General features: G+C 44.4%; 13 protein-coding genes across 13 annotated transcripts; all 13 read right to left on the bottom strand.

The window, feature by feature from the left end:
• Positions 1 to 19: 19 nt before the first annotated feature.
• On the bottom strand, positions 20 to 1,657 carry TM35_000302510 (uncharacterized protein; the record flags this gene model as incomplete). The annotated part of the gene is made up of 1 exon (XM_029028574.1): positions 20 to 1,657. One exon carries the CDS (start codon positions 1,655 to 1,657, stop codon positions 20 to 22), a length of 1,638 nt encoding a protein of 545 aa, XP_028880277.1.
• Positions 1,658 to 1,949: 292 nt separating this feature from the next.
• TM35_000302500 (uncharacterized protein) lies at positions 1,950 to 2,573 on the bottom strand (the record flags this gene model as incomplete). Its single annotated transcript, XM_029028573.1, has 1 exon — positions 1,950 to 2,573. One exon carries the CDS (start codon positions 2,571 to 2,573, stop codon positions 1,950 to 1,952), a length of 624 nt encoding a protein of 207 aa, XP_028880276.1.
• Positions 2,574 to 2,841: 268 nt separating this feature from the next.
• TM35_000302490 (putative periplasmic protein) lies at positions 2,842 to 4,413 on the bottom strand (the record flags this gene model as incomplete). The annotated part of the gene is made up of 1 exon (XM_029028572.1): positions 2,842 to 4,413. The coding sequence occupies one exon, from the start codon at positions 4,411 to 4,413 to the stop codon at positions 2,842 to 2,844; it is 1,572 nt and encodes a 523-aa protein (XP_028880275.1).
• Positions 4,414 to 4,772: 359 nt separating this feature from the next.
• On the bottom strand, positions 4,773 to 5,606 carry TM35_000302480 (prostaglandin f synthase; the record flags this gene model as incomplete). The annotated part of the gene is made up of 1 exon (XM_029028571.1): positions 4,773 to 5,606. One exon carries the CDS (start codon positions 5,604 to 5,606, stop codon positions 4,773 to 4,775), a length of 834 nt encoding a protein of 277 aa, XP_028880274.1.
• Positions 5,607 to 5,904: 298 nt separating this feature from the next.
• On the bottom strand, positions 5,905 to 10,107 carry TM35_000302470 (putative mitochondrial DNA polymerase I protein B; the record flags this gene model as incomplete). The annotated part of the gene is made up of 1 exon (XM_029028570.1): positions 5,905 to 10,107. One exon carries the CDS (start codon positions 10,105 to 10,107, stop codon positions 5,905 to 5,907), a length of 4,203 nt encoding a protein of 1,400 aa, XP_028880273.1.
• Positions 10,108 to 10,431: 324 nt separating this feature from the next.
• On the bottom strand, positions 10,432 to 11,367 carry TM35_000302460 (uncharacterized protein; the record flags this gene model as incomplete). Its single annotated transcript, XM_029028569.1, has 1 exon — positions 10,432 to 11,367. The coding sequence occupies one exon, from the start codon at positions 11,365 to 11,367 to the stop codon at positions 10,432 to 10,434; it is 936 nt and encodes a 311-aa protein (XP_028880272.1).
• A 257-nt stretch (positions 11,368 to 11,624) lies between these two features.
• TM35_000302450 (uncharacterized protein) lies at positions 11,625 to 12,644 on the bottom strand (the record flags this gene model as incomplete). Its single annotated transcript, XM_029028568.1, has 1 exon — positions 11,625 to 12,644. The coding sequence occupies one exon, from the start codon at positions 12,642 to 12,644 to the stop codon at positions 11,625 to 11,627; it is 1,020 nt and encodes a 339-aa protein (XP_028880271.1).
• Positions 12,645 to 13,206: 562 nt separating this feature from the next.
• TM35_000302440 (uncharacterized protein) lies at positions 13,207 to 13,545 on the bottom strand (the record flags this gene model as incomplete). The annotated part of the gene is made up of 1 exon (XM_029028567.1): positions 13,207 to 13,545. One exon carries the CDS (start codon positions 13,543 to 13,545, stop codon positions 13,207 to 13,209), a length of 339 nt encoding a protein of 112 aa, XP_028880270.1.
• A 681-nt stretch (positions 13,546 to 14,226) lies between these two features.
• TM35_000302430 (putative MCAK-like kinesin) lies at positions 14,227 to 16,197 on the bottom strand (the record flags this gene model as incomplete). Its single annotated transcript, XM_029028566.1, has 1 exon — positions 14,227 to 16,197. The coding sequence occupies one exon, from the start codon at positions 16,195 to 16,197 to the stop codon at positions 14,227 to 14,229; it is 1,971 nt and encodes a 656-aa protein (XP_028880269.1).
• Positions 16,198 to 16,809: 612 nt separating this feature from the next.
• On the bottom strand, positions 16,810 to 17,610 carry TM35_000302420 (uncharacterized protein; the record flags this gene model as incomplete). Its single annotated transcript, XM_029028565.1, has 1 exon — positions 16,810 to 17,610. The coding sequence occupies one exon, from the start codon at positions 17,608 to 17,610 to the stop codon at positions 16,810 to 16,812; it is 801 nt and encodes a 266-aa protein (XP_028880268.1).
• Positions 17,611 to 17,895: 285 nt separating this feature from the next.
• TM35_000302410 (calpain-like cysteine peptidase) lies at positions 17,896 to 21,231 on the bottom strand (the record flags this gene model as incomplete). The annotated part of the gene is made up of 1 exon (XM_029028564.1): positions 17,896 to 21,231. One exon carries the CDS (start codon positions 21,229 to 21,231, stop codon positions 17,896 to 17,898), a length of 3,336 nt encoding a protein of 1,111 aa, XP_028880267.1.
• A 242-nt stretch (positions 21,232 to 21,473) lies between these two features.
• TM35_000302400 (putative 40S ribosomal protein S8) lies at positions 21,474 to 22,844 on the bottom strand (the record flags this gene model as incomplete). The annotated part of the gene is made up of 1 exon (XM_029028563.1): positions 21,474 to 22,844. The coding sequence occupies one exon, from the start codon at positions 22,842 to 22,844 to the stop codon at positions 21,474 to 21,476; it is 1,371 nt and encodes a 456-aa protein (XP_028880266.1).
• Positions 22,845 to 23,287: 443 nt separating this feature from the next.
• Positions 23,288 to 25,918, bottom strand: TM35_000302390 (uncharacterized protein; the record flags this gene model as incomplete). The annotated part of the gene is made up of 1 exon (XM_029028562.1): positions 23,288 to 25,918. One exon carries the CDS (start codon positions 25,916 to 25,918, stop codon positions 23,288 to 23,290), a length of 2,631 nt encoding a protein of 876 aa, XP_028880265.1.
• Positions 25,919 to 25,974: the final 56 nt, after the last annotated feature.

The raw sequence follows: 25,974 nt of genomic DNA, 5'->3' as shown, positions 1-25,974 counted from the left end.
ATATTTTATTTCCTCATTTTTAAGATACCCCATCCATCATTATGTATTGAGACACACGCTCAGCATTCTCCAACGCCTGTAACGCCTTGAAAATAGTGTCTTGATGTTCACCCAACTGCGTAGAGTTTGACAAAGACGTCATGTTGGGTCGGGTCTTGCTCTCAATGAGAAAAGAGTTCGAATGATCATATCCACTCATTGCTCTACGTGTGGGTGTGGCCGTAAGAGAAGCAGAATTAAAGAGAGCAGAGGACTTCTCATTTATAGAAGGAACTGTGCGTCGCGTAGTAGTTGTAGTAGTAGATACCCCAATTCTCCCACTCTCATTCTCTTCTTCCTCTTCCTCCTTTTCCTTCCTTGCCGTCCTTAAACGTTGATCGCGCCGTTCCTGCCACAAACGCATGCGTACATCCAGCGGAAGTGTCACCGCGCTGTTACTGCGCACACGACTCCGATTTATTTTTGGTGCAAAAGTGCACTCGGAGTGTAATTCAGACTCCTGCTGTTGCTGCTGTTGCAATAAAAGATTACGCTGTCGTGCACTTCTTGCAATACCATCCAGATACAAGTGTCCAAAACGTCGGTTAAGATCTTCACTACGCATATGTACTTGTGGTGATGGTGTTGCAGCTCGTTTCACCTGTCGTGGCTTCAAAAGACGCTCTGTCGTTGACTCATTCATCTGTGTTGCAATCATTTCACTTACTCTATTAATACTTGGTTTAAAACAAACCTTGTCTTTTTCATTACTGATAAGAGATTTCTGTCGCTGCTGTTGAACACCATGATCATATAGATCATTGTATGCTCGTCTTCCCGGTTTTCTTTGCAATTTCTCTGCTTTTTCTGATATTAAAGGATGAAACGTCATTTCTAGATTTTCTTCAACAATATCGTGTAATTTCCCCTCCATAGCCTTTTCCTCAATTTGTCTTTCTTTCGCGTGCAAATATAGTCGTTCCGCCGCTGTATACGGGAGTTTCATTTCCTTTGCCTTCCTCGTAATCATTGGGGATGCACGTATGGTGTTAGATTCACTTCTTTTCTTTTCTAAACGCTCATCCGCAGAAGCCTTGCGGTAGAGAAGAGTCTCTGCAATAGGCATTGCTTCAGTATTTTCTCTCACTTTACGCTCGTGTGCAAGCCGTGCAGACTCAATAGATATTCTAGGATGAAAATTTAGCTCCCCCACAGATTGCTCAATGATACGCTCGTGTCTTCGAGCCCTTATGCGAGAAAGCTCCTCTGCACTGACAGAAAGAGGAACGTGTGTCCTCTTATGTAAATGTGACTCTGCAGCTTGTAGAATTTTTTGCTCCTCCAATTCCTCCTCCTCCTGGTGAGTTTGACGTGCCTTTTGCAGACGTTCTAGTCTCTGCCGCCCGTACTCCATCAGACGGTCCTCAACAGGAACACTACTTCCATGTTTGGTACCACGCACATACTGAGATGACATTTGACCCTTCTCTTGTTCCTTTGGTCTTTTTCTGTTCACATCATTATCATCACTATTGCTAACATTATTGTTATTGGGTGAAAGTGAAACGAGTTCAGAGATGAGCCAGCGACGATGGTCTTCAAACAGTTGACGTTGACGTCGTGATCGCTCGTCCTGAAGTGCGAGACGAGACGCCAGTACCTCGCCTAGATCTGTCATGTTCTACTTTCATGTGCTAAATATGGGAAAGAAAAACAATAATAAGAGAACTAAAGAAAAATTTACAGAAAAAAAAAACGCTGCAGGTAGGAAAAGAATCAAGCTGAAAATATTGTGGGAATGAAACCCTCTTATACAGTAAAGAAGTTGTAAGCATCATCTCACGCGTACATGCATGCATCCAGAAGCAAAAGGAATGTATACAAGGCACAAAGTTTTTCCTTTTGCAATAACAAGAGAAGCACCTATCCAAAGACTAAAAAAAAAAAGGAGACATTTGGGGATGAAAACTTTACATGTGTCTACTATCTTTCGTGGCGCCCGGGAGGCTAGACGGACTGAAAAAACGAAGACCAAAGGAATCAGGGTCCTTCATGATGTCTCTCTGCTGTTTTCTGCGAGCTGCCTCATCGTCACGTGGTATATGTGATGCGTATAGAGGTGGCATTGTCTTTTTCTTTCGCTGTGTCTCCATAAGGTATCTCGTGCGTGCCTCTTCAAAGCAACGGCGGAGGTTTGGTAACTGCAACTGCGAGGCGGCGGTTGGCTTCGGCTGCGGCACTTGGCGGGCGGCACCGACACTTGACGCTGATCGCTCCTGTACGATGGACGGGGGGGCGCGAATACTTCGCAGTCGCTCGTGTCGGCGGTTGTGGCGGTTGGCGAGTGCCTGCAGCTCCATGTGTAGTTTGTACGTGCGGGCCCGCAGGCGGTCGGGCGACGAGAGGCGTTGAGGAGCTGGAGCCGCCACAGGAGGACCCCGCCGCTCCACACGTGCAGGCGGATCAATAAGAGCAACAGCAACAGCAACAGCAACAGAAGAAGATGAAGAAGAACTATTTTCATTTATGTCGTCACCATTGAGTGGGACATCACATCCCGGTGAGTTAGTAAGAGGGAAATCCCTATCGGACATGCGTGGTGCACTACTAGTCACTACTTGACTATGAAGAAGATAGAACCACAAGTCTGTGTGTATGTGTATATAGACAGAGATAAAAGTGCAAGAAAAGCAGAAGAAAACCATTCTTTTTTTTTTTTTACTTTGGAAGCAGGAGGAGAAAAACATCAGAGAATAGCAAAAAAAAAAAAAAAACAGCAACGACAACAACAGAATGCGTTTGATGAATTCTATTTGTAACGTCATGAAATATCACCAAATCATTGGAAAGGAATAAAGAGTTCTATGAACGTAAAGTAGTGAACTTCAAGGAATATCCACTAGTGCCAGTAGAGAGAACACCACTGGTGCTTGATATTTCATATTGGGTCTCATCTGGGGGTTCCAGTGAGGAAGTCTCAGGGGATAGTTCAGCAGTAATAAGTGAAGATGAATCCATCACAATATGTGATTCATTATTGGGAATATTCATAACAACCTCAACGTCAGCACCAGTATTTGTTTTTAGGTTATCAGTGAGACTATTTTGGGTCTTCTTAACACTAGTATTAGTAGTGAATCCCACACTACCTAAAGTTTCTCCAAGAATTTGGTAAGCCCGATGCATGTAACTATCAAGTGCAATTGATAAGTTTGTCTCGTTGAGTGTTTTACTCTCTACAATAGTGCCACATGGTGGTTTGTACATCTTTGATATTTTTCTCACAAACGGTCGTCCTCCTACGCGTGTTGCCACTACACGCATCCCATGTGTAAGCTGTGCGACGCTTCGCAGTCGCTGACCTGTGTCAAAGCAAAATAAACCTCCAACTGGTCGTATATGAAGCATCTCCGAAATTCGTTTTTTGACCTGAGCAATATTTCGGTACTGGTGAACCATCAGAAGAGATGGCGGAATATCCGGGGAGTCGTTATCGATAATAAATATTTTTTTTGGTTGATAATCAAATGTTACGTCAGTAGTCACATTTTGAGAATAACTACAAGTGGAAGAGGGCAAAAACAGCCGCAAATCATTCACATCTTTGAGTGAGGGATGTTCCCCCAAAGACACCACGGCTCCCTCTACAATAGGCGCCACAGCACCACCTCGCACCACTGGAGGAGCCTCTAACGGTAATCCATACTGTCCGATAAACACACGTTGCGGCGCCACTTCACACCTCTCCACAGTGTCTATGATATCAGCAAAACTTGCGTGATCTCGGGATGACTTCTGTCGGCCGTCTAGAATCACCACAGGAGCCATGCGTAGAATTTCTTGATGCTTTTCCGCGCTATAGGCACAGTCACCAGTAAGTGCCAACACAGGAACACCATGATGAAGCAGAATAACTCCATTGGATGCATCAGTTGCGGGTGTATGGAATACGACAAGAGAGACTCCTGCCGTTGTATCCGGTAAATGGTACGATAGGGATTGTGTTACAGTTGCTTCTACTGCTGCATGAACAGTAAGGTCAGGCAATGCTACAAAATCACAAAAAATAGACCCCCCATCGCCGTTGATATCTATCCTTGAGTGGACCTCCGATAGGCGATGCAGTTTAATCTGCGTCATCACCTTTTCCCCGGTAATGATGCGAAGTCGTCTCGCTTTTCGACTTTCCACAGCAATAATAACCGGAAGTTCAGCAGACATATGGGAGCGGTTTGAAAAAAGAAAAATATTGGATGGAATGACGCCACAGTACCGAAGACACTGCCTTGTTACACCGTATCCGGCGCCAAAGAGAATAATTGGTCGGTCATCAGCGTAAAGCACATATCCAGGACTGCAGTTTCCATCATAGACCATTGAGGCACCTTTGCCGGTACCAAGACATAAAATGGATAGTTTAGTGTTAGAGTCCATAGCGCCAGCACCACAGGCACTGTCATGCGAAAAGCAGTAGTGAAGTACCACACCGCCTCTGCTTCTGCTGCAATTTACAAAATACAAGAAATGAAAAATATCAGAAAAACAATAACAAATAAAAGAAAAAAATAGAAATGAAGCATTCAGAAGACATGAAAAGCTGTCTCCCCCAATATCCAGGAATAAGATGGAATATCAATATTCAAGACCAACATTGCCATTGTTTCCTAACGCACCCCTAACCTGATACAGAAAATACACCCCTTTACTTTAAAGCTTTCGTAACGAGATCGCAAAATTTCATATGAAAAAAAAACCAATGAAAAAAAAACAGCATAAAAGAAAAGGATTACTAGCTACTCAAAGCCCATCATGAAGGTATCCGGGTGAGGGCCATAGCGGTGATTGGTGTTCATTTCATCGATTGTTTTCATGTCTTCCGGCTTCAGTTCAAAATCAAAGACCTTAGAATTCTCCTTGATTCGCTCTTCGTGCACGGATTTTGGGATTGTAACAACTCCATGCTGTAATTCCCATCGCAGTATTACCTGAGCGGGAGTTTTACTGTACTTTTGAGCCATGCTGTTCAGCTTAGGATCCTCAAGCAGGTGTCCTTGCCCCAAAGGTGACCACGCCGTGACGACAATATTGTTTTCCTTGCAGTATTCACGCAACTCTTTCTGGTTATTCAGTGGGTGAAGCTCAATTTGATTCACCATAGGCCGAACCTTACAGTGCTTGAGGACATCCTCAATGTGATGCTTTTGAAAGTTGGAGAGGCCAATCGCTCGTACCTTTTTTTCCTCATAAAGTTTCTCAAAGGCCCGCCACGTGTCCAAGTACTTGTTTTTCCCTGGCCAGTGGATGAGGTAGAGGTCCACGTACTTTAAACCGAGTCGCTTCAAACTCTCATCACATGCCTTCAATGTGCTCTCATAGCCCTGATCGGTATTCCACAGTTTGGTTGTGACAAAGATCTCCTCACGTGGGATGTTGCATGCGGCGATGGCTTTGCCAACACTTTCTTCGTTCTTGTAAATGGCAGCGGTGTCAATGTGGCGATAACCGGCCTTCAGTGCCCACGAGACAGCGTTCTCTGCCTCCTTGCCGTTCTGGGATTGCCACACACCCAACCCCAGCTGAGGCATTTTGACACCATTTGAAAGGGTTAGCGACTGTGTAAGAGCCATTTTTTTTTTTTTTTGGTTTTATTGTTGAGCACGAAATAAATATCTTATGTGTTCGTGAAAAGCAAATACAGAAAAACAAAAAAGGCAGAAGTAAGGATGAGGCAGAAAGGGTGTTAAATAACATAACATTGTCCTCGAGGAATGCACCAGGCAGAAAAAAAAAAGTGAACAAGACAAATGGGAGCTACACACACTCATAAAAACGAATATATATATATATATCGTAAAAGGGGAAGAAGAAATAGATAGAGGCACTTGCAATTTAAAACAAAAAAAAAACCTAAACTGTCCTCAAAGTCTAGGTGTGTGTATCTATGGTATTCGCCACTTCCACGTCGAGGCTGGGCGACGGCAATGTCAATTTCTCCCACTCCGCTGTTCTCAGCCGCTGCTGCGCCTCCACGCAAGTAAAATCGTCCTTGATAGTCTCCATGGAACTCATATCCAATCCACACTGTACCGTCACGTGCAGCGGCAGCGGCAGCTCCACCCCGGGAAATGCCTTCGCTACGTGCGTCTGCACTTCCGTCAGACGATCGCGCGTCTCCCGCACACACTCCTCAAGCACATCAACATGACAATCCAGCCACAGTGAGTCATGCACAAAGTTTATCATAAACGCCTTTTGTCCAAAAAAATCTCTTCGTACAAAATGTCTAAATACACGTCCAACCATCATCTGGGCGAGTTCAGCTCCGAATCCTTGAATAGGGTAGTTTTTAACTGGTGGTAAGTTTAGCACAACATCTCGTGTTTTAAAACTCATTCGAAGGCCAGTAGGAAGCTCCACAACAAAGTGTGTCGGAAGACCTGGATTATTTGCACGCAAGGCAAGTGTACGAACAAGATGATGAAATTTTGCGACACCTGGATACTCTTCTTCTTCCATACGAATAGAGGCTTCAAGATCCTTTACAGGAATACCAGTTGTCTTGTGAAGTAGGGGAACACCAGCTCCATACAAACGCTGAAACGAAAATGTCTTGGCGGTTTTACGTAATTTCACGTATTCTGGATTTCCTCGAGTGTAACCTTTGTAAATCTCTTCATATGATAATCCACTGAAAAATGATGCCCGTTTAATATGGAAATCCACACCTTTTTTTAAATCTGAAACTAGACGTTTGTCCTTTGAGAGAAGGGCCATGACAACAATTTCTAATTGTGAGTAGTCCAATTCTACACACCGTCCCTTATCACCAAAACGAGAAATAAAAAGACGTCGTAATGATGATTTATCATCTTTTGGTATGTTTTGACAACTGGGGTAGGAACTTGTCGTACGAGAGGTGGCGGTTGCTGTGAGATCAATAAACTGTCGCACCTTACCATCATCATGCAAAACAGATAGTCTTCCATCTGTGCCTGCATGAAGAAATCGTCCTGATCGCCGTTCTAAATTTTGCTTCTCCAAAAGGAGTCCGGCCACTTTGAGATTATGACGTTGCAGAGTTTGCAAGGTTGATTCGCTAATCATATTTTTCTGCAATAATGTCAAAAGCTGTGGGCTCTCGATCACCTCTGATGCCACACCAGGGAGTCGCACTACGGTACAGTCCCTCCGGCGCTCCATTGGGAGGAAACAACCAACACCAGGGTAAACCACTAGTGTACGTGCAGCATGACTAAATACCGCATCACGTTGTTTCTCCGCATCGCGTCCTGCTAGACCAAGTGCATTCACAAGGACAAACCACAATGTTTTTGCATCTGTTTCCGCTCTGTGCAACTCACCATCGGCCTCCACGCGTAGCCCTTCAACCAGTGAAGAAAGACGAAGTGACGTCGTGAGAGTTTCAAGCACACCGCGGTCCATCTTGGGATTCTCTTTTGAACCTTGTAATTCACGTTTAAGAGCCTTTAGTAGCACAAGCGAATCACAAAAAAGAATATTTGCTGTATCAACACTCTCACGCTCAAGTGCCCGTCGTAGGAGTGGTTCATCTAGAGCAAACACATTGTGACCAATGAGAACTACAACCTCATTTATGTCACGCTGGGCGTCATCGAGGCGTAAATACTTCGCGAAAGCACGTGTCACTTCTGGTAAATGGGGTGCCTCACGCACCATATCATCTGTAATATGATGAATGGCTGTTGTATGTCGTGGAATAGACCGCTGTGGATTCACAAGTGAAGAAAAGGAGGTTCCCTCAACTGGATCCCATGCGGCAACCTCAATTATTTCATCTGTTCCTGCATTTAGACCGGTAGATTCAATATCAAAGAGTACTAATCGAAATCTGCGTCCCTGCATACTTTCATCATTCGCTATAAGTTTTGAAATGCGCTGTCCCAGACGACCTGATGTTCGCAGTCCCTTCTCATTAGCAAAACGTTGTAAGTGTACGTCAGTAGAGAGTAGTGAAAGATTGCCGTATTTGTGGCAGAACTGAATGAGATTGGAGGTCCACATAGAGGAATCCTGTAAAACATTAGCGTATCCAAGTCTAATACTCCCTCCAAAGAAAAAGGCGTTTAAATGTTGTAATGATGTCCAATCAAAAAATTTATGTAAATCAAGTGGCAATTCATTCGGAACATATAGAGAGAGAGCCTTATCAATAGCCAATATTCGATTTTGAATAGCTTGTGCTTGGTAAGAAGCTTCATTTGCATCAACTTGAATACCAGCACGCTCAATAGCAGCCATCGAAAGTAAGGAATCCATACGATGGGCGATACATATCATTTGACTCCGTTCACATGCCTTTAAAAGCTGATCACGAAATACAGTATTCAAAGCATCCACTGATACCATTAAATATCGTCGAAGAAAGGCAAATGGTAAGTTTGAAGCAGTGATTCCCACAACTGAAGATGGTGGGGTCACCACACCATACTTTAATGCAATATCACGAAAACTGTTATTACCTGTCTGACATCGCTGGGCCTCTAATAAATATTCTGCTAACATTGTACACCATACTCTTCCTCCACGCTTAAAGAAGCGCATAAGTTCTAAATCATCCCATACTAAGAGTAAAAAATGTTTGGCATCATGACAAACAATAACATCAAATTCATCTAGTGAAGGTAACTTAAAATCTCCTCGTGCATTGTACTTTGTCCATGGTTCTACCACACGTTTTTTTGCATCCATCATACATACTGCAAGAATATAGTTTTTCGATGAATGAGGATTCGCAGGTCGTGTATATGCAACCGATTCTGTTGCCATATATGAAATAAGGAGATATCTTTTGTACTTTCGAATTTCTGCTTTTTCTTTCGACACACGTTGTGGGAGAGAAAAAATATTTAGCCACTTATCAACTAAAGAACTAGAAACATTTGTCGTAGTATTATCAGTATTTGACCGTAATAAAGTTTTATACTCTCCCTCCTTTAATCGTTTTCTATGGAAATTGCGTATATTATTTCCTGCTGCGGCATAAACCTCAAAAAGAAAATCTGCGTCCAGACCACCAGAGACATCGCGTAGAGCGGACCAGTATCGTGCAGGTTCCGATTGATACACACCGCGGTACTTATCACCCAACTCTGAGGCAAACACTAACTGACATTCACGTCCAGACTTTGCTAGGGCAGTACGGCATCGCATTAATGTTGGGCGATCTGTTCTATTTGTGGGAAGAAATATTACATGCTTTGAGTGTCGCTCCAGCAGACATGCGAGGATGTCTGACAACATTCCTTTCGCCCCATACCGTCGCTTGCGGACGGGATCCCACAGGAGAACATTAAGACCACGTGAACCGGAACGCACCAGGTGAATAATGAAAACATCAAACCGAGGCACAATAAAGCGGTTAATGGTGTGAATAGGATCTTCCTCGTTCATTCTACATGCTAGTGTACGCAAGTAAATCCAGTGTGCACGAAACCAGGCTTCACTTAGTGGCTTTGGTGTAACTACGGCGTAGTTCCCCACAACCTCACGCAATGGTGGGGGATTAGGATCTAATGTTTCTGCCATCTCGAGACTATCTACGTGTGTTAATGGAATAATGCCACAGCGCCGCAGTTCATCCGCAAGTCGACGGAACTGCGGTGCGAGTACATTGCGTTCCTTCTCGTGTGCGACGAGTGGAATCAACACAACTTGTGTGACTCCGCGTGTGTGTTGCATGAGTTCATCCGCCACTGTTGGTGCATCTGCGTGCGCCTCCACGGCGGCACTCACCACAACCCGATCGCGATCTACAGAGAAGAAATGAAAATATTTTGACTGGAGATCATACGAGTACAAAAACACAGGCAAATCCACACAGCGGCGCTCCTCCTCTCCCTGTAAGCGCACAGCGAGTGTGTCCTGCTGCTCCTCTGCCTCTTTCAATGCACGTTCGTAGTGTAATCGCACACTTCCCGTAACGCCAGTGTCTAGTGAGATGGGAACACAAAAGAACTCGGCGAAACTCGCAGCATCGCTCTCAAGCGGCGCCGAATTCCGAAGAGCCGTCTGGGCGTTCACAAGTGAAAGAAACCCCAGCGCACGCCGCAGATGCTTAGAGACACCTGCCGCAGCAATCCGCCGCATTTCACCCAGACTACCGACCCCCACCCGCCTTTTCTTTCCTGTAGATTAAAATAAGAATGAAAAGAAAAAAAAAAATAGAAGAGAAAGGGAGAAAAAGTGGTATGAGAAGAAGTAAATGTACAACTCTGGACGAGAGAGAGAAAAAAAAAGATTTCAAATGGATTACAGTTGCATCTCAATAATAATAATAGGAGAGACTGTACAAATGAAGAAAAATATCTACTCGCGAATTATTTGGTTAGTCAGAAATATGCAAAGGCAACCACAACGCCACCACCCCACTCACCCCAATAGCAAATTACATGTAGTAGATTAAAAAAAAAACTAGCATCCATTGCAAGAAAAGTTTTTATTGTTATTTCTTCTTTTCTTCCTTTTATCATGTTCTTCAATTGACAGCTTATCATTTGCACTCCTTACCAACAACGCTGTGTCACTAGATGTATCTCCCGTGTAATGTGATTGTGAAACGGCTGACCGCATTCTACCATATGTCTCAATATCTGCGGTGGACTCCTCTAGTCCAGAAGAGGATGGTAATGACATTAATAATGACGGAAACAAGACCATCGTTGATGTAGAAATAGAAAACTCCTCACCAGCAACCGCAGCAGTGGTAGTAGTAGTAGTAGTAATATCAGTAGTAGTAGTAGTAGTAGTAGTTGTTGTTGTTGTTGTTATATCATTTTCTTTCTGTTGATACTCATCTTGATCCTGTTGTTGACTCTCGCCTACTAGAGAATCGCCTATAGTTTGCAGGTATGCAACTCCGTTATCACCACTCTGAAACGACGTCTCATTCAGAATAACGTCCAGACGCCATAACATTTCATCATTCCAGCTGTATAAAGCAAGCGCAACGTTCTTCACGGCATTCTCGTAGGAAACTCTACCAAAAGAATCCGCGCTGCGGCCACGCGTAATCAGTTGTTCAATATACTGTGAACACTCCGCAAAAAACCACCGCACCGAGTGCATCAATACCGCCTCCCAACAAAGCAAAACGATCATTACATCCACCAACTTCAGTGGGACATCAGTCGCCGTCTGCTGTAGTGTAAAGAGTGCATGTAGTAAATCCCACTCTCTGCCTTTAGAGCAACAGGCTTCATACACGCGCCTCATCTCATCATCACGCAAACCTTCCTTCTTCTTGCTGATATCTTCAGCAGTGATGCACGCCAACAGTTTTGACAGGTCTGCTGGAGTATCAACACACAACCACAACGACAAGAACGTGTCGAGGGGCGCAGAGTTCATTAAACAGTCTTTACTATAGTTATATATATATATATATATATATATATTAATAAAAGATAAACAAGAAAAGAAAGAAAAGCAAACCCAAGTAAATTAAATTAACAATAAATAATAATAATAATATGAACTCTCTGTACGTGTATACTTTTTTTTTCTTTTTTTTACCGCCCGGTAGTTCACTTTCATTTACCTCTGCATCATCCACTTCAAACCAGCATGAACATCAAGTGCAAATAGTCATATTTATGTGTACCTATTTACGACTTTGTTTTTGTTTCATTGCTTTCTGATTGCTGTGTCCCTAATTGTGCAGCAGATGCTCCACCCAACTTCTTCAGTCGCTCCACATCTTCCATGGCCTTCAAGTACGCCTGTGCTTCTTCCTGACGTTTCCGCTCCAGCATCGTTGTCCGTGCGGTCATTTGTTTTCGCAAACGGAAAAGCTCCTTCTGCCGCTGATAGCATCTGCCCATACCATAAAGTGACCCAATCGTCACAGAGAACCAGAAGAAGACATACATGGTGTGCACAACCGGCAGCAGATGCACGTACGTCACTTCCTCCGTACTTCGTCGCCATGGCCACGCGTGCCCACGCACCATCCGCTGGTCGTCGCCAGAGTAGTCCTCCAGCATCTCCAGATAAAAGTGGTGTGCGCCGTGCTGGGCGACAGAGTCCTCAAGGTTGCGCGGTCCCCACCGTCGCTTGTAGTAATCCAACGCCATGTTCCATGGGCGCAGCACAAGCCAGGAAAGATCGGCGGCCACAGGTCCCTCGTTGTCCTCGTTTGATCCCCAGAAAAGTGATCCACCGAGAAACTCCTCACGGCGGAAGATTCCCCGCACGGAGCCCGGTGCGAAACCCTCTCCAATGTACTGCATCAACAACGTGCGGTGCTTGCCTGCGTCAATGGGAACCCACCCGCGGTTCACCATTATGAACTGCTTCGTGTTAGCCACTTCAAAAGGGGTCATAACAAAAAAACCGCCTTTACTTTCGTCGTTGGTGGCTGCGCCTTTAAATGAGGGAAGTGCACGCGGTCCTACAAGTACGGAACCCTCATTATCAAATGTACCCTCAAAGTCCCCACGACGAAATTCAAACTCATCAATGGGTACATCGTCCGGTGGGACTTCATGTAGAGCTGGCTTTAACAAATTTTTGTGGTTCTCCAATAGCCTTCTTTTCTCATTTCGGCGAAAGATTTGCCACATTCCGGCGTTGAACGACACGACAGCGCTCGTCAAGAACATAACACCCATGTAATCTGGTCTCATTGTTTCTTTTCTCACGTTATTTCTTTCTTTGAATTCTTTCTAATTCCCCACTCTTGTAATGTACTATTTTTTTTTTTTTTTTACTTAAGAATCCGATGTGTGTTTGTATGTATGTATGTATTCTCAGAGTCTTCTTTACCCTTCTTATACCCTGTACATATATATATGTATATACTTCTCATAGTGATTGGGAGAAGGACCACCCAAAATAAGAAGGAATAAAAAAAAAAAAAAGCAAGGGGTTAGAATGAATTCATAGATACACAAAGATGCCATAGAGAGGGACTGAGAGAGAACAACAACAACAACAACAGAGAGGGAAACAAAGAAGGTCAGTGAGTCACTGAGCGTGAAAGAGGGGCGAAAGAAAGGAAGGGAAACTTGCACAAGATGGGAAAATATATGGCTTCCTCGGTTATATACGTAAATATATATATATATATATATATATACGTATATCTCTTTTTTTTTTTGCATCTTTTGTCTTTCGTAGACACTTAGTAGGCATCTTAGTGCGCGTCCGTGAGAGGTGGGGTGCGTTTTGTGGTTATCGTTTGGGTTACTATGGGGTTGGTGTGCTGCAGCAGGCGACTAGTTGGTTGAGTTCGCTGTAGAGCCGCTTCATCTCCACAAAGTTCCCGCGGGCCTCCTCGAGGGCGTCTGCGTAGCGCCCGCACTGTTGACTTAGTCGGCGGAGTTCGTCGTGGAGCGCGAGAATTGTGGCCGCCCCGTCGCGCTCGCGGATTCGGCCCGCCAACTGCAATTCGACCGCCGCGCCGCTCGCCGCCGCCCACGCGCCCGGCGTGAGACCCGCCCGCTCCGCCGTCAGCCGCCGCCGCAACTCTGCATTCTCCGCCCGCAGCTCCGCATTCGCCGCCCGCAGTCGCTCTAACTCCGCCATCACACACACACAGAGAGAGAGAGAGACTACTGTATATATATATATATATTTATATTTATATAAGGGAAGAGATAAAAGTGAGTGAGTGTGTGTGTTTACTAACTATGGTGGATAGGTAGACAGAGGTGTGTGTACTGGTATATATGTACGGACCTAGGTCGCTAGGAATATATTTATTTATTTACAATATGGTGAGTGTACGTATATATATGTGTACACAGTGCAGTAGAGGTGACAGAATAAAAAAGAAGAGAGGAAAAAAAAAAAAAAAGATTAAGGGACAGGGGAGCTTTGAATAAGTTTTTTTCTTTTTTTTTTTCTTTTAAGGGAAAAAGAAACGAAAACGCCCAAAAACAAACAAAAGAGCAATAAGAATAGTTTGAATTCAAAGTATGGGAAGCAGCACAGTACATCGTTGCCATTCCAATGGCTATCTTTTGGTAAAAAGATATTTTTTAAAAAGTGGGCTCCCGGGCGTTAAACGACTAGAGACTCAAAAACAAACAAAGAAAAAAAGAAAAAGAAACAAACACAGAAATAAACACAGATATATAAAAAAAAAAGTCACCACCACCCCTTTCCCTTCATCAACCTACACGCCATCCGATAAAGGAATCCAATGAAGGGATGAATGAAAAGGGTTCAGGGCATAATTCAATATAATTCACAGTGAAAATATATTCATTGCGTTTCGGGGGCTTGACTATTGTTGGTAACCACAAGACGACGTAGTGCGGCATTCTCCACGTCCATTCGGTCGGCGTAGATAGACACCAAACGGAGGTGTTTAGCAACTGCAGCTGTAAGATGCGTTGCCAAGTTTGAATCCGTTACTACATCACTACAACCGTACCTCGCATAGGGACAGACATGTTCTCCATCACTACGAACTCTAGAGGGAGATGGTGATGATGATGATGATGATGGTCCATCACCATTACATGTTGACCCTGATCGTCGAGGTAGTTTGAGTTGTCGTGGTACTCTTCCACCAATCAGCCGACGCTGTTGTTGTAGTTGCTCTTGTTGTTGTTGTTGCTGCTGTTGCTGTAGTTGTTGACCCTGTTGTTCTTTCTCCCTTGACACGCGTGAGTCTGGCTCAGTAGAAGGAGCTACTGAGGGACTTGACTCTGAACGGAGTGGTGTTGGTAGAACCTTTCGGTTCGGGTTTTTCCAACACGACACAGTGTGTGCTTCTAAACGTCCCTTGCGAACATATTGCAAGCAAAAGGAGCATGCAACTTTCATCATATCACATTCAAGTTCATGTGAGGCTAAAGAGTGTCTCGGAAAGAGTTCTCCGCAGTACCTACACTTTTCCTTTGCTGCGGCACATTCTGCTAGGATATGTTTTTCCAATGCGTTTCGCAGGACATGGGCAGAGCAATATGGACAGCGAACAGGAAATCTAACACAGCGACGATTGTGTCGTACTAATTCTCCACGGAAGAGGTGTTCATTACAGTGTGGACATCGAATAGGAAATTCCTTACACTCTGTGAGATGAGCCTCAAGATCTTGTTTGTCCATCTCCTGTCGGCAATGTGGACATTGCACGTTCATGCGCAAGCAAACATGCTTGTCACCTGTAAAAACAGGTAAACCACAGTTGGGACAGGGTGTTGGTACCTCATGTTCGAGCATACCATTCGTCGGACATTTCAATTCTTTAATTCGATGGGCATAACGCAGAGTGTTCAATGTGTCCTCGCAGTGACGCTGACATGGAGAGATATTGGCAATTACACATGTTTTACATCGGCCAGTAAAACTCTCACTTAATATTTGCGTTAACTTAGAGGCACGAAAAGGTATATGCTTTTTGCGCATTGACATAGCACGAATACATTCCTTTAAGGCCAAGAGTGACTTATTTATTTCAGCCCCCTCTCGACGTACTTTAATGTCTGCATCAGCCGTATCAGCTGCCCGTTCACTACCGGCCAAATCTACAAATGTAATTCTACCACAAGGAACCGTACCTCCTTGCATACGAACTTTTATTCCAAGTATCGCGTGGGATCTTGAACTTCTATCATTAGCGTGTGTAATTCCGCTTGCACGTAGCATCTGGCCCTCTGACATAAGCTGACGCAGTTCTTCTTCAGTAGACACCTCACGTTCCGAGAGGCCAACTATGTGAATATTGCGAAACTCATCTTGTAACATCTTTACAGCTGCACGTCCATTAAGGAGATCAAAGAGTTTCGCCCCGTACACCTCGTAGAAACTAACAACAAGCGCGGATGCCGCACCTGTTGTAAGGAGTTCGGCCACAGTAAATCCGTATAATCCCTGACAAACACCTGCGCGCCCGAGCATTGTGTGTGTCTTGCCGCTACCAGTCTGTCCAAAGGCAAAGATAACAGCACCACCACCTTCTTTTACGTCTTGCAGCAATGGGCGACAGCAGGTTTCATACACATCTGCATTAGTTGATGTATCATCAAAGACGTGGTCAAAACTAAATACGTTGGGTTCAATAACAGGAGTGAGGTCTAACTTTGTCTTTGGCTCGTATACAACAATGGTAGTTGACCCCTCACAACGCACCACGTCATTCTCATCCGATTCCTTCGGGATTATTTTAGGCCTTTTCCGTACCGCTACAGTAATGGTGTTTTCACCAGCGGTCCGAGGTGTGCACACCATATGAGAGAAGTGTACACCCTAACAATTATTATTGGCAAAAACAAGAAAAAAAAAGAAGAGAATTCAAAAATAAGAAAAAAGCACATATAGATCAATTTGATGAAATTAAAAAAAAAAACACGAACAGTAGCAATGATACAAGTAGTATATATATATATACATATCCATGTAAAGAATATTGTTTATGGCTACGATGATGTTTCGAAAGCAAGAAACAACGAAAAATAAAATAATAAAAAAAGAATCACAGAAAAATATATTCACACATAGTCCTAAAGAAATGTGCCAAACGTATTTATGACAGCAGATTCTTTGTTCGTTTTTCTTTCATTTTGCAGTATGTAGGCAATGTAATGATAAATGTTCTTCCTTTTTCCTTCTTTCTTTCTTCCTCATTTCATCAAGCTATCTCCCATCCTACCATCTTCTCAGCATATGTTTCAATTACACAATCACAGACGTATACACACGCGGTAACGCAAAAATAAAATAAATAAAAAGAGAGCTACTAAGAGAGTATCAGTACAGAATAAGGAGGAGGTGCTTCGTCTTCTTTTTTCTTTTCTATTTTTGTACCACACACACTCTCTCTCTATATTTCTCTATTTCTCTCTACTCGTCCTTGATGGTATTCTTTGCCTTTGGACTCTTAGGAACCAAGAATTTGTCTGTTAGAGCCCAGCGACGCCTTGACCAGTACGGTCTCTTATCATCCCGCATTTTCACGTGATCCGAAACGAAGGCACTAGGATCGTATGATGCAAACATCGTGTTTGGTTCCAGTTTCTCACCCTCATGACGGTTTGCCAACTCATTCGGTGTGTGTGCTGTACGTCCCATCCTCTCATCTATCATACGAGCGCACATCATATTATTTACCTGCTGCTGCTGTTGTTGTTGTTGCTGTTGGCCCTGGAGTGGCGTTGGTGGTGGTCTGCCGTGCTCGTCTACATCCTCCAGGAAGAGTGGGATGGCGGGATCCCAATCGCGCTGCTCCGCCGTTCCCGGCACTCGCGGAAGAAGGCCGTGCGCGGCGTAGCGCTCCACCACCGCCCCGGCGCGAATCAACTGCACGAGCAAATAGTCCTGATGGTGTTTGAAGGCGTAGCGGCGGCCGCTGATGCTCGACGGTGTGCCGTCGGCGAACTCAAAGTCGGCGATCTCCCGCGATGGGCCGTAGACGCCGAGCCGGCCGCCGTGCCCGTGATAAAACATCCACTCCGTCTGCGTCTTGCGCATCCGCGGCTTCGGCAGCGGGTGATCGGCGCGGGCGGGCGGATATTTTGGCGCCTCGCCGGCCGCGGGCCACGGCGGGGTGGCGGTGCCGTCGTAATTGCACTTCACTTCAGAGAAGGCGCGCGTGGTTGTGCATAGCGGGGCAGCCAGCGGCACACAGAGAGTGCGGAGACGCATCAGACCTCATAGTGTATGTGTGTGTGTGTGTGTGTGTGTGGAGAAAAAGAACAGAGGAAATAGCAAAAGTAGGAAAGGAGTAAAGTGAAATGGATACAGGAATAATCAAGAAGAATAACAAGATTAGAAACAGAAAAAAAAGGAGAAAAGGAAAATGAAAAAAAAAAGGTTATCACCAGTAATAAACCGGTATAAATAAGGACATATATGCATATAATACTATATAGTTATGTATATCATATAGATATAGATATATGTCTTTCGATACGAGTAAAGAAAGCAAGATTAAGAGAGTTGCGCACTTACAACACAACTAGAATAAAGACGCAGTACGTACTTTACGTGGGATGGTTTAGCAGAGGATACTATCAAGACATAGGTAGTGTTTGCATCCACTTTCACTGGTGGTAATGCAACACTACAAGGATCATAAGACCCAGAAGAAGCGATGAGTTCCATTGACACTGCGCCTTTTGACCGAAAAAGACTCACATTAATGGCAACACCCTTCTCTGGGCTTTTACTCCCATCCTGTGATTTCAATAAGAGTAGCAAACGACCAGTTAAAATACCAGGTGATGTGGCCACAATGCATACCTTGCTATTACTAGAAAAGTACGTGTCAGTTGTTGGCATCAGTGCGAGCGGATTACCTGCGCTGCCGCCTTTGAGTTCCCCTTGCAGCACTGTTTCTTTAAAACCACTGCCCTCTGGTGGAATCTCCTGCAATTTATGTGGTTCTGTAGTCTCTACAACAAGTTCAAAAGAAGCAGGAACACCACTAACCCATTGTGCAGGTATAATGGTATAATTACCCGAAGGAAGCGGTGGAAGCGGCTCTGTTACCATCGCCTTTTCTTGTTGTTGTTGTTGTTGTTTTTTCTCACCAAGAAGCCGTTTAGTGTCAAACGAAAGACATGTTCGAAGACTTGTGTCCACAACAACACCACCATGGGCGTAGAGTGGTGCTTGTAGAAGGAGATTACACTCAGAGTTAATAGCACCAATCCGTGATGACCACTTAACTTCTTCATATGAAGTATTTTGCTCCTTCTTCACAACATGCACTTGCACCGATGGTTCACACTCTGCTGTACACAATCTTACAGAAATCATTGACGGTTTTAATAACGAAAGGAGATATTGTGGATTGTACACAAAGGTTTGTGAATCACTCCTTCCACCACAACTCACCCCTTTTACCCAATTTCCCTGTATTACAGAACAGTACTTTAGGTTATTACGTGGGATAGCGTGCATGTAAACACCACCAGATGATTGTTCCTTTTCGTTTAGTTTTATTTGTGACCATTCTGTATGCAAAGTAAGTGAGAAACTAAATTCCTCCTTTACAGTTGACTCTAATCGGCTAACAAGAACAAGAAGATTACTTGTCCCAGCTGGACAAGTAAAACTCACTGTATGTGCTGCTACACTTTTGTAAATAACTTCATTTAGCGGTTCAAGGACTTTTTCTAACTCTGTTCCGTGTGCCAATCGACGACAATAACACATACCAAATGTACATTGTGCTCCAAGATGTTGAGCAATAGAAGGATATCGTGTTACATCATAAACCTTCAAAGCTACATAAGGTACCCCTGGGTGGTCCTTCTCAAACTGTTGCCCAAAAGATTCCACATCCGTAATATGACGTGAGAATACGAGATGCATACGTGAAGGTCGTGATGCTTTACTTATGCCAATATGATACTGTGGCATCTGCCCTACACTTAGAGTATATGGAAAACGACTATGACATGAAAGTCGAGTAGGCCTACGCGACATGCCTTCAGGTGTTTTAAAAAGCATATAAGGATTCCAACTAAGTGAACAACGAAAGAAATGCTTACAGAGATCACTCCATGTAATCCAAAAAACTCCTTGATCAGCTAGTTCATCTGTATACTGCAAATCTGAAAGTAATTTTATTGCCTCTGGACGTTTATCACTAATAGAGTACGCCCCATTCCAAGATCGTTGTCCCCATGGATTCTTCAACTCTAAAAGACGTTCATCACCAATCTCTCGCATTCCTAGTACTGCGTAAGCATGACTTGAGGCCAGTCGAAACTTCTTTTCCATATCCTCAGATAGGGCTGGTGTACTTGCTGTTATGAGAACAGAACCATCAACATGTCTCTTATACAACCGATTCCAGTGTAATTCAGGGTCAAAATTTTCTGCATCAAGCATAATACCATCCGGAAGCCAACCAGATAGTTTATAGAGGTCCCCACTGCTACTACTTCCTGGAAAATCGTAACTTCCACCACAGACCTTTACAAAGGCTTTCTCCATTATTGATACCCACAATTCAGATTTATCACGACTATATGTACACAACATCCCACGTGTGCGAGGATTTGCAGGAAAACGATCATCTACAGTGATAAGTCGTGTCATACCATTTAACAACATCTTAACACAATATTTTCCTTTTGGGTTAACTACAGGATCACCATTATTATCTTGTGGAAAAATAACGTTATTAATTATTTTTCCTTTTGGGAATCTCTGCTGATATGAGGCACATATAATAAGGCTACACACCATTGAACAATCTCCCACCACAGTCTGTTTCACATTCAAAGGATCAGCAGTATGTATGATGCTAAGTTCTACATCAGGTTTAATATCACCTATTCGAAGATATTCTGCACCAGCCTGACGTTGAAGTGATGAGAGTCGAGGCGTAAATGAGTCCTCCCAGTGTCCTTCACAAGGCATAAAAACATTTTCTCTACCATAACCCTCCTGTAAATCATCCCAAATAGGGAGAAGGATTGTTGATGTGATACCAGACTTCCTAAGAATTTCCATCTCCTCCGGTAAAACTGGATTATCCTGCAGAAATCGTGGTTTAAAGCGGTTGTAGTACTCACGTCTCAAAAGTAATAAATGTTCTTCAATTCGATTAAAATTTGCAGGTCTGTTGCGTTCCCGCCTTCCCATATCATAGGCGTGCTGAAGTACATCCACAGCACGTTTGTATTCTTTCTGTTTTGTAAGAATCGTGGCGACATCTATAGCCTTCATAACGAGATCTGAAGCACGCGGTGCAAAGTGAGCTGCCAAGGAGTTGCTGGAATGTCTCTGTAATGATGTTGGTGGTATCTGTGGTGGTGGTGTTGTCACTCTACTTCTTGGTGTTGGTGTTGTTGGTAATGGTAATGGTGGTGGGGTTGCCACTGCCGCAGGAGGGTTGTTATTCGCCTGATAAGATAACGAAGTGGTGTTTGGAGTGGTCAAATTCTCTGATTGACCGTCTAGAAAACTCAAATAATCACCACCATCATCATTTTCCTGTTGTTGTTGTTGTTGGTTCCCTTGAGCCGATGATGTTGACAAAGTGACAGTATTGTTTGTTAATGGTTGCTTTTTTTGTTCTTGTTGTTGTTGCCGTCGTCGTCTAGTTTCTCGAATCCGCTGAACAGAACGTGCCGCGTCTTGCAGATATTCTCCCAATACCATTTTCTGTGAATTTCCAATTGATGTGTCCTGCATAGCGACACGGAGCCTTTGTATACCCACTACATACCACTCTTCTGCTTTGCCAAGTCTTCCTTCTCGCTCGAAGATCATGCCATTTTGAATACACGACAAAGCTTCTGTGCTCATGTTAAACAATTGTTACTAATGATGTTGGTGTTTCTCTTGATATACACGTAGTAGGAGAAAATAACAATAGCAATGAAATAATAGAGAAATAAAAACAATCATGTACAAATTAAAAAAAAAAAAAAAACAGGCATATAAAGATAGATAATGATAGAGGGAGAGAGAGAAAGAGAAAGAAAGAGAGGGAAAAAGACTCCGTGTGTATATACCTGGTTCACACACTCAGTTTCTGTTATTGTGACTTACTCCACATCGAGAGCCCGATGTAATACCGGGAAGAGAGTATCGTTGGTGAGTGGATCACCGGCCTTACACGCATGCAGTGGACCGTGTGTATCCCGCGATGACCACGAGTTCCTCAGACCATCAAATACACAACGATGTGGCATGAGTGTCATCGCATATTGATACGGCCCATTAACGGCACGGACAGATGGTGGTACGTACGGTGCAGCAGATCCACACATTGTTGGCTGCAGTGCACTTAGTGTGTAATGATTGATGAATAGCACACTACCAGGCTCAAGTGGTTCCAGTTGTACTACAGGTAACTCACGCAGTCCTTCAATTTGACGAATAGCTCTTCCCATGTCAAATACACCACCTGCTCGAAAACGACTAAAATCTTTACCGTCTTGTGTGAACTCTTGCATCACATGATGAGATCCAGGGATAACGAGGGTTTGTGGTACTCCTGCTACAGCCGTTTTTTCACATTCGAGTCCTATCAACACTGTTAGACTAGTGAGACTTCTAAAGTTTGTTGAGTTCCCTACAAAATGAAACGGAGTGCAGTTGAGAAAATTATGGGCATCATGTACGGCATCGTCAAATAGACGAATAACTATACCCCCTGATAGTGCCGCCGCCGCCTCACCAATTACTCTACCCAACTCACCAAATTCTGTTTTCTGTAGTTCTCCTTCTTCTTGTTGTTGGAGTAACAACTTCTGCAAAGGTGTTGACTCTGGCCAAACACGACACCAGCACTTGGACCAGTTCTGCAAGTGCTCCAGGGCACGATCCAGGTGGTAGTCACGACGAACCTCAAGTTCCATCTTTCCACTATCTCTGTATGCCTCAAAGCTCTTCTTCACATCATCGTACTTATACTTGTCACCTATCTCACGTATGCGATGATCACTCATACGCCCTCTACGTTCCTCCTCCTCTGTTGCAAAATTCTTCACATCCTTGAATTTCATATACTGTTCTCTCTGTGCTGCGAGCTTTGCATACACCCGATCCACCTCTCGCATATTTTTGCACTTCAACATCACCTTCCGGTAGCGTCGCTCGAGGGTCTGCGCCTCATCCTGACGCCGCAACTGTTCCTGTATGTGTGGTGGTGGTGTCTGCGCTGCGAGATTCGCCGTTGGCTTCGGCGTCATTTGTGCGTTGAACTCCACGCGGCCGTTGTGTTCGTCGTCGATGCCGGGAAACACGCGCGGGCCGCGGGCGGCAGCGGCGGTGCGACACGCGGCGGTGAGTGCAGCCGTGAGATGCGGCGCGATGAGACGGCGGGCGACGAGAAGTCCCGATTGGCGATACGTGCGAATAGCGACGGGTGACATGAGAGCGGCACGGCCATCAACATACAGCGGGGATGGCATGAGCACCCGCCGTTCCTTTCACAGTGTAATAAAGAGAGAATGAAAGAGAGAATGAAAGGGAGAATGAACAGGTGGGGAAATAATAATAATAATAATAATAATAATAATAAAGAACAATACATATACATTTATGTGTATGTTCACTTATTATAATAAAAGGAAGAGGAAGGGGAAAGGGGAACACATCCAAAGAAATACCGGTACACTGAACGATCTCTTCACAAGACACTAGATTTGGAACGATAAAGAAAAAAAATAAACTAAAGGAAAAAATAAAATGAAGGTATAACTAAACTCTTACCTATCCCCATAAACTAGAATAGTTTATAGCGTTAATTGATAGCTATTTCAGAACATCCTTTTTTGTTCATCATTATTGCCTCACAGGCTTCCTACATTCACTTCTCCACATTTTAGATAAAGAAATAAATACTTCATAACACTTAATGGCCCGCTAATCGTGCTCTCACCTCTGAGGCAAGCCGCAGAGCGCGATCTTCTGTACTGCTGTTAATAATAGTGGGAACACCAACACCACTCACAGCATCTCGAGTGGAAAGACGACGCACAACTTTCTCTCTTTGCTCCAACAGCATTAGTCGGCTCTGCAGTTCCTTCTCCCGCGCCAGCAACTGAGACTCTCGACACTCCAGCGCTGCCTCACGGTCTGCAGCGGACCACGCATCACCATCAATAACACCATCAGTATTATTATTATTAACAGCAATAGAAGCAGGGATTGGGGTCACAACTGCTACTGCGACCTCATGAGCATCACCGCCGAGCAAAGCATACGTGCGGCGTGCCTCTCGACAGTACACGGCGTTATCACTGAGGAGCAACATCACATATGCCCCCGCCTGGGCATCACTGGGAAAGTACATCTCACATCGCAGTTCAAGTCCTTTTCCCCCGCGTACGGACATGCGACTGCCAAGTGTGAGATGCGACGCGCCGGACTGCGCTGCGTGTGCGAGAAGATCCACTTCGAGTGCCCGCACAAAAAGAGCCCGTTGGGCGTCCGGTGCACGCCGCAGTACAGAGCCCCGCATGCGGGGAAAGAGACAGCGCACATTCACGCATAAAGTCTCCTCCCCATCACCATCTTGTTGCTGTGTGAGCATTTGATCTAAGAGTAGTTGCTGTACAGAAGGAAATACAGCTGTTTTAACCATCTTTTCATTTGTTTCTGCAGAGGTACGATCTCTGCATGGTATAAAGAAGGTTACATGCACTCCCTCCTGCTGGTCTTGTTGCTGCTCCACTATAACAGCATCCATATCTTTCGCATAAGACCAACCAGTGAATTCGGCAAGATCAGAAAGAAGAGTATTGCGCAATTCATCACACTTTATATGCTTCCAGCCATTCCCTGCAAACCAACGCGTGTGTCGTGAAAAGAGAGTAAGAAAAGAATTTTCACATACATCAGAAGGGTATGTACTTGACATCATTGCCGTTGCTGATTCCTTTGTTGTTGTTGTTGTTGTTGTTATTGGCTTCTGCACTTCTACGGCACTCGGAACCGCTGGGACCATTTCAAACGTCGTGAGTCGCTCGAGTTGTTCATCAAAGGCAAACAATGGCGGAGGGAGATGTTGTGGCAGAGCCTTTGGTTCTATGGAAGGCATGATCTCTCCATTTTCTTTAAGTTTGTAGAGAAACTTCATCAGTTCCTCGTCACCCATCCCTGTATTCATCCACTGTTGTTGCAACATTTCTTTCTTCTCTTCATAAAACTCTTGAAAGAACTTCTGCAGAAGATCGTGATGGTTCAGAGTTGTCACACTGTCTGTGAGTTTCTTATCATTCTCAGATGTTATCTCATCTTTTGTTCTCACGTTGTTATTCTCTATTATTGAATCCTCTTTTCCTGTAGGGTTCTCTACTGTTGTCTGCTCCTCCATCTGTGGTGTATCCTTTATTGTTATTTTATCTTCGTCCTCATTTGAAGGCACATGTGTGTCCGTGCTCTTCACAATGGGCTCACCACTCTCATCGAGATGGTACTGTCGATATAAAGCGCGAAAGAGTTCTTCCTCGTCCACGTTGAGTGAAAGTGCACGTTGAACTTTAGCTTCCACATTAACAGGATTGTGTTTCTCGTAGAATGCAATGAGTCGCTGTCGCAGTTGTTCCCTCTCAGTTGTTGTTCCTGTTCTTGTTGTGGTTGCTGTAGAACTATCCGTGTTGGAAAGTGGATTGCCATCCGCGTCAAGGTGATAGCGGCGGTGCAGTGAAGAGAAGAGAACATCCTCATCTACATTGAGAGACATCGCATAAGTTACCTTTTCCTCCACTTTGCTCGGACAGTGTATTGCATAGAAGGCAGTAAGACGTTGTCGCAACGCAGACCTTTCGTCACTTTTATTCCGTCCTTTTTGTTTTTGTTGAGATCGTTGAGATTGTTCTTTTTCTTCTACTGTTGCGTTGTGAGCAGCGGGGGGTGATGTCTCTTCGCCGGTATATTTGTATTTCTCACGCAGTTGCCGCAGTACAACATCAAGCGGTCCATCCATGTTCATTGCCTCTTCAATCGCCGCCATCTCCGCCTCCGCATTTTTTTCTTTTTCTTCTTGAGATGCCTCTTGTTGTTGTTGATGATGATAGTAATAGTGTTTAAAGAATGCGGTAATTTCCCTTCGCCGCTGTTCCTGCGCCTCACTGCTGTACATCTGCTCCTCCGCAGGAACGCCGTACTTCTTGTAGAGCGCGTTAAACACAACTTCTTCACTCAGTCCACGTTCCAGCAGGGGCTGTATCTTTCCAGCCTCACTGGGGGCGTACTGTTGATAAAAGGCCGTCATTCGCCGTCGCTGGCGGGCAGTGGCGGCCCGCTCGCGTGCGTACATTTTGTTGAGCCGCGCGTACACTTTTTCGGTGTCGTGTGCGTTGTTGAGCCGCGGGTGTTGCGTGAGTGTGTTGAGATCCGCAAGCCGCGATGGTGCGTGTTCGCGCAGATACACCTCCAGCAGTTCCCGCATGGGATCCTCCTCCTCATCGCTCTTCTTTTTCTTCTTCTCCTCTTTATGATTGTTGAGATCCACGGCAGTGCGAGCTGTACTCGCCGTCATTTCTTTTGCGGGGGTGTCTTCTTATGCAAAGAAAGAAAAAGAAAAGGAAAAAGAAA

This window comes from Trypanosoma theileri (assembly GCF_002087225.1).
Source record: "Trypanosoma theileri isolate Edinburgh chromosome Unknown TM35_Tth_30_V1, whole genome shotgun sequence".
NCBI classification, from domain to species: Eukaryota; Euglenozoa; class Kinetoplastea; order Trypanosomatida; family Trypanosomatidae; genus Trypanosoma; species Trypanosoma theileri.
Note: the sequence above shows the minus strand (reverse complement) of the source record. Positions and strands in the feature narration are given on the sequence as shown.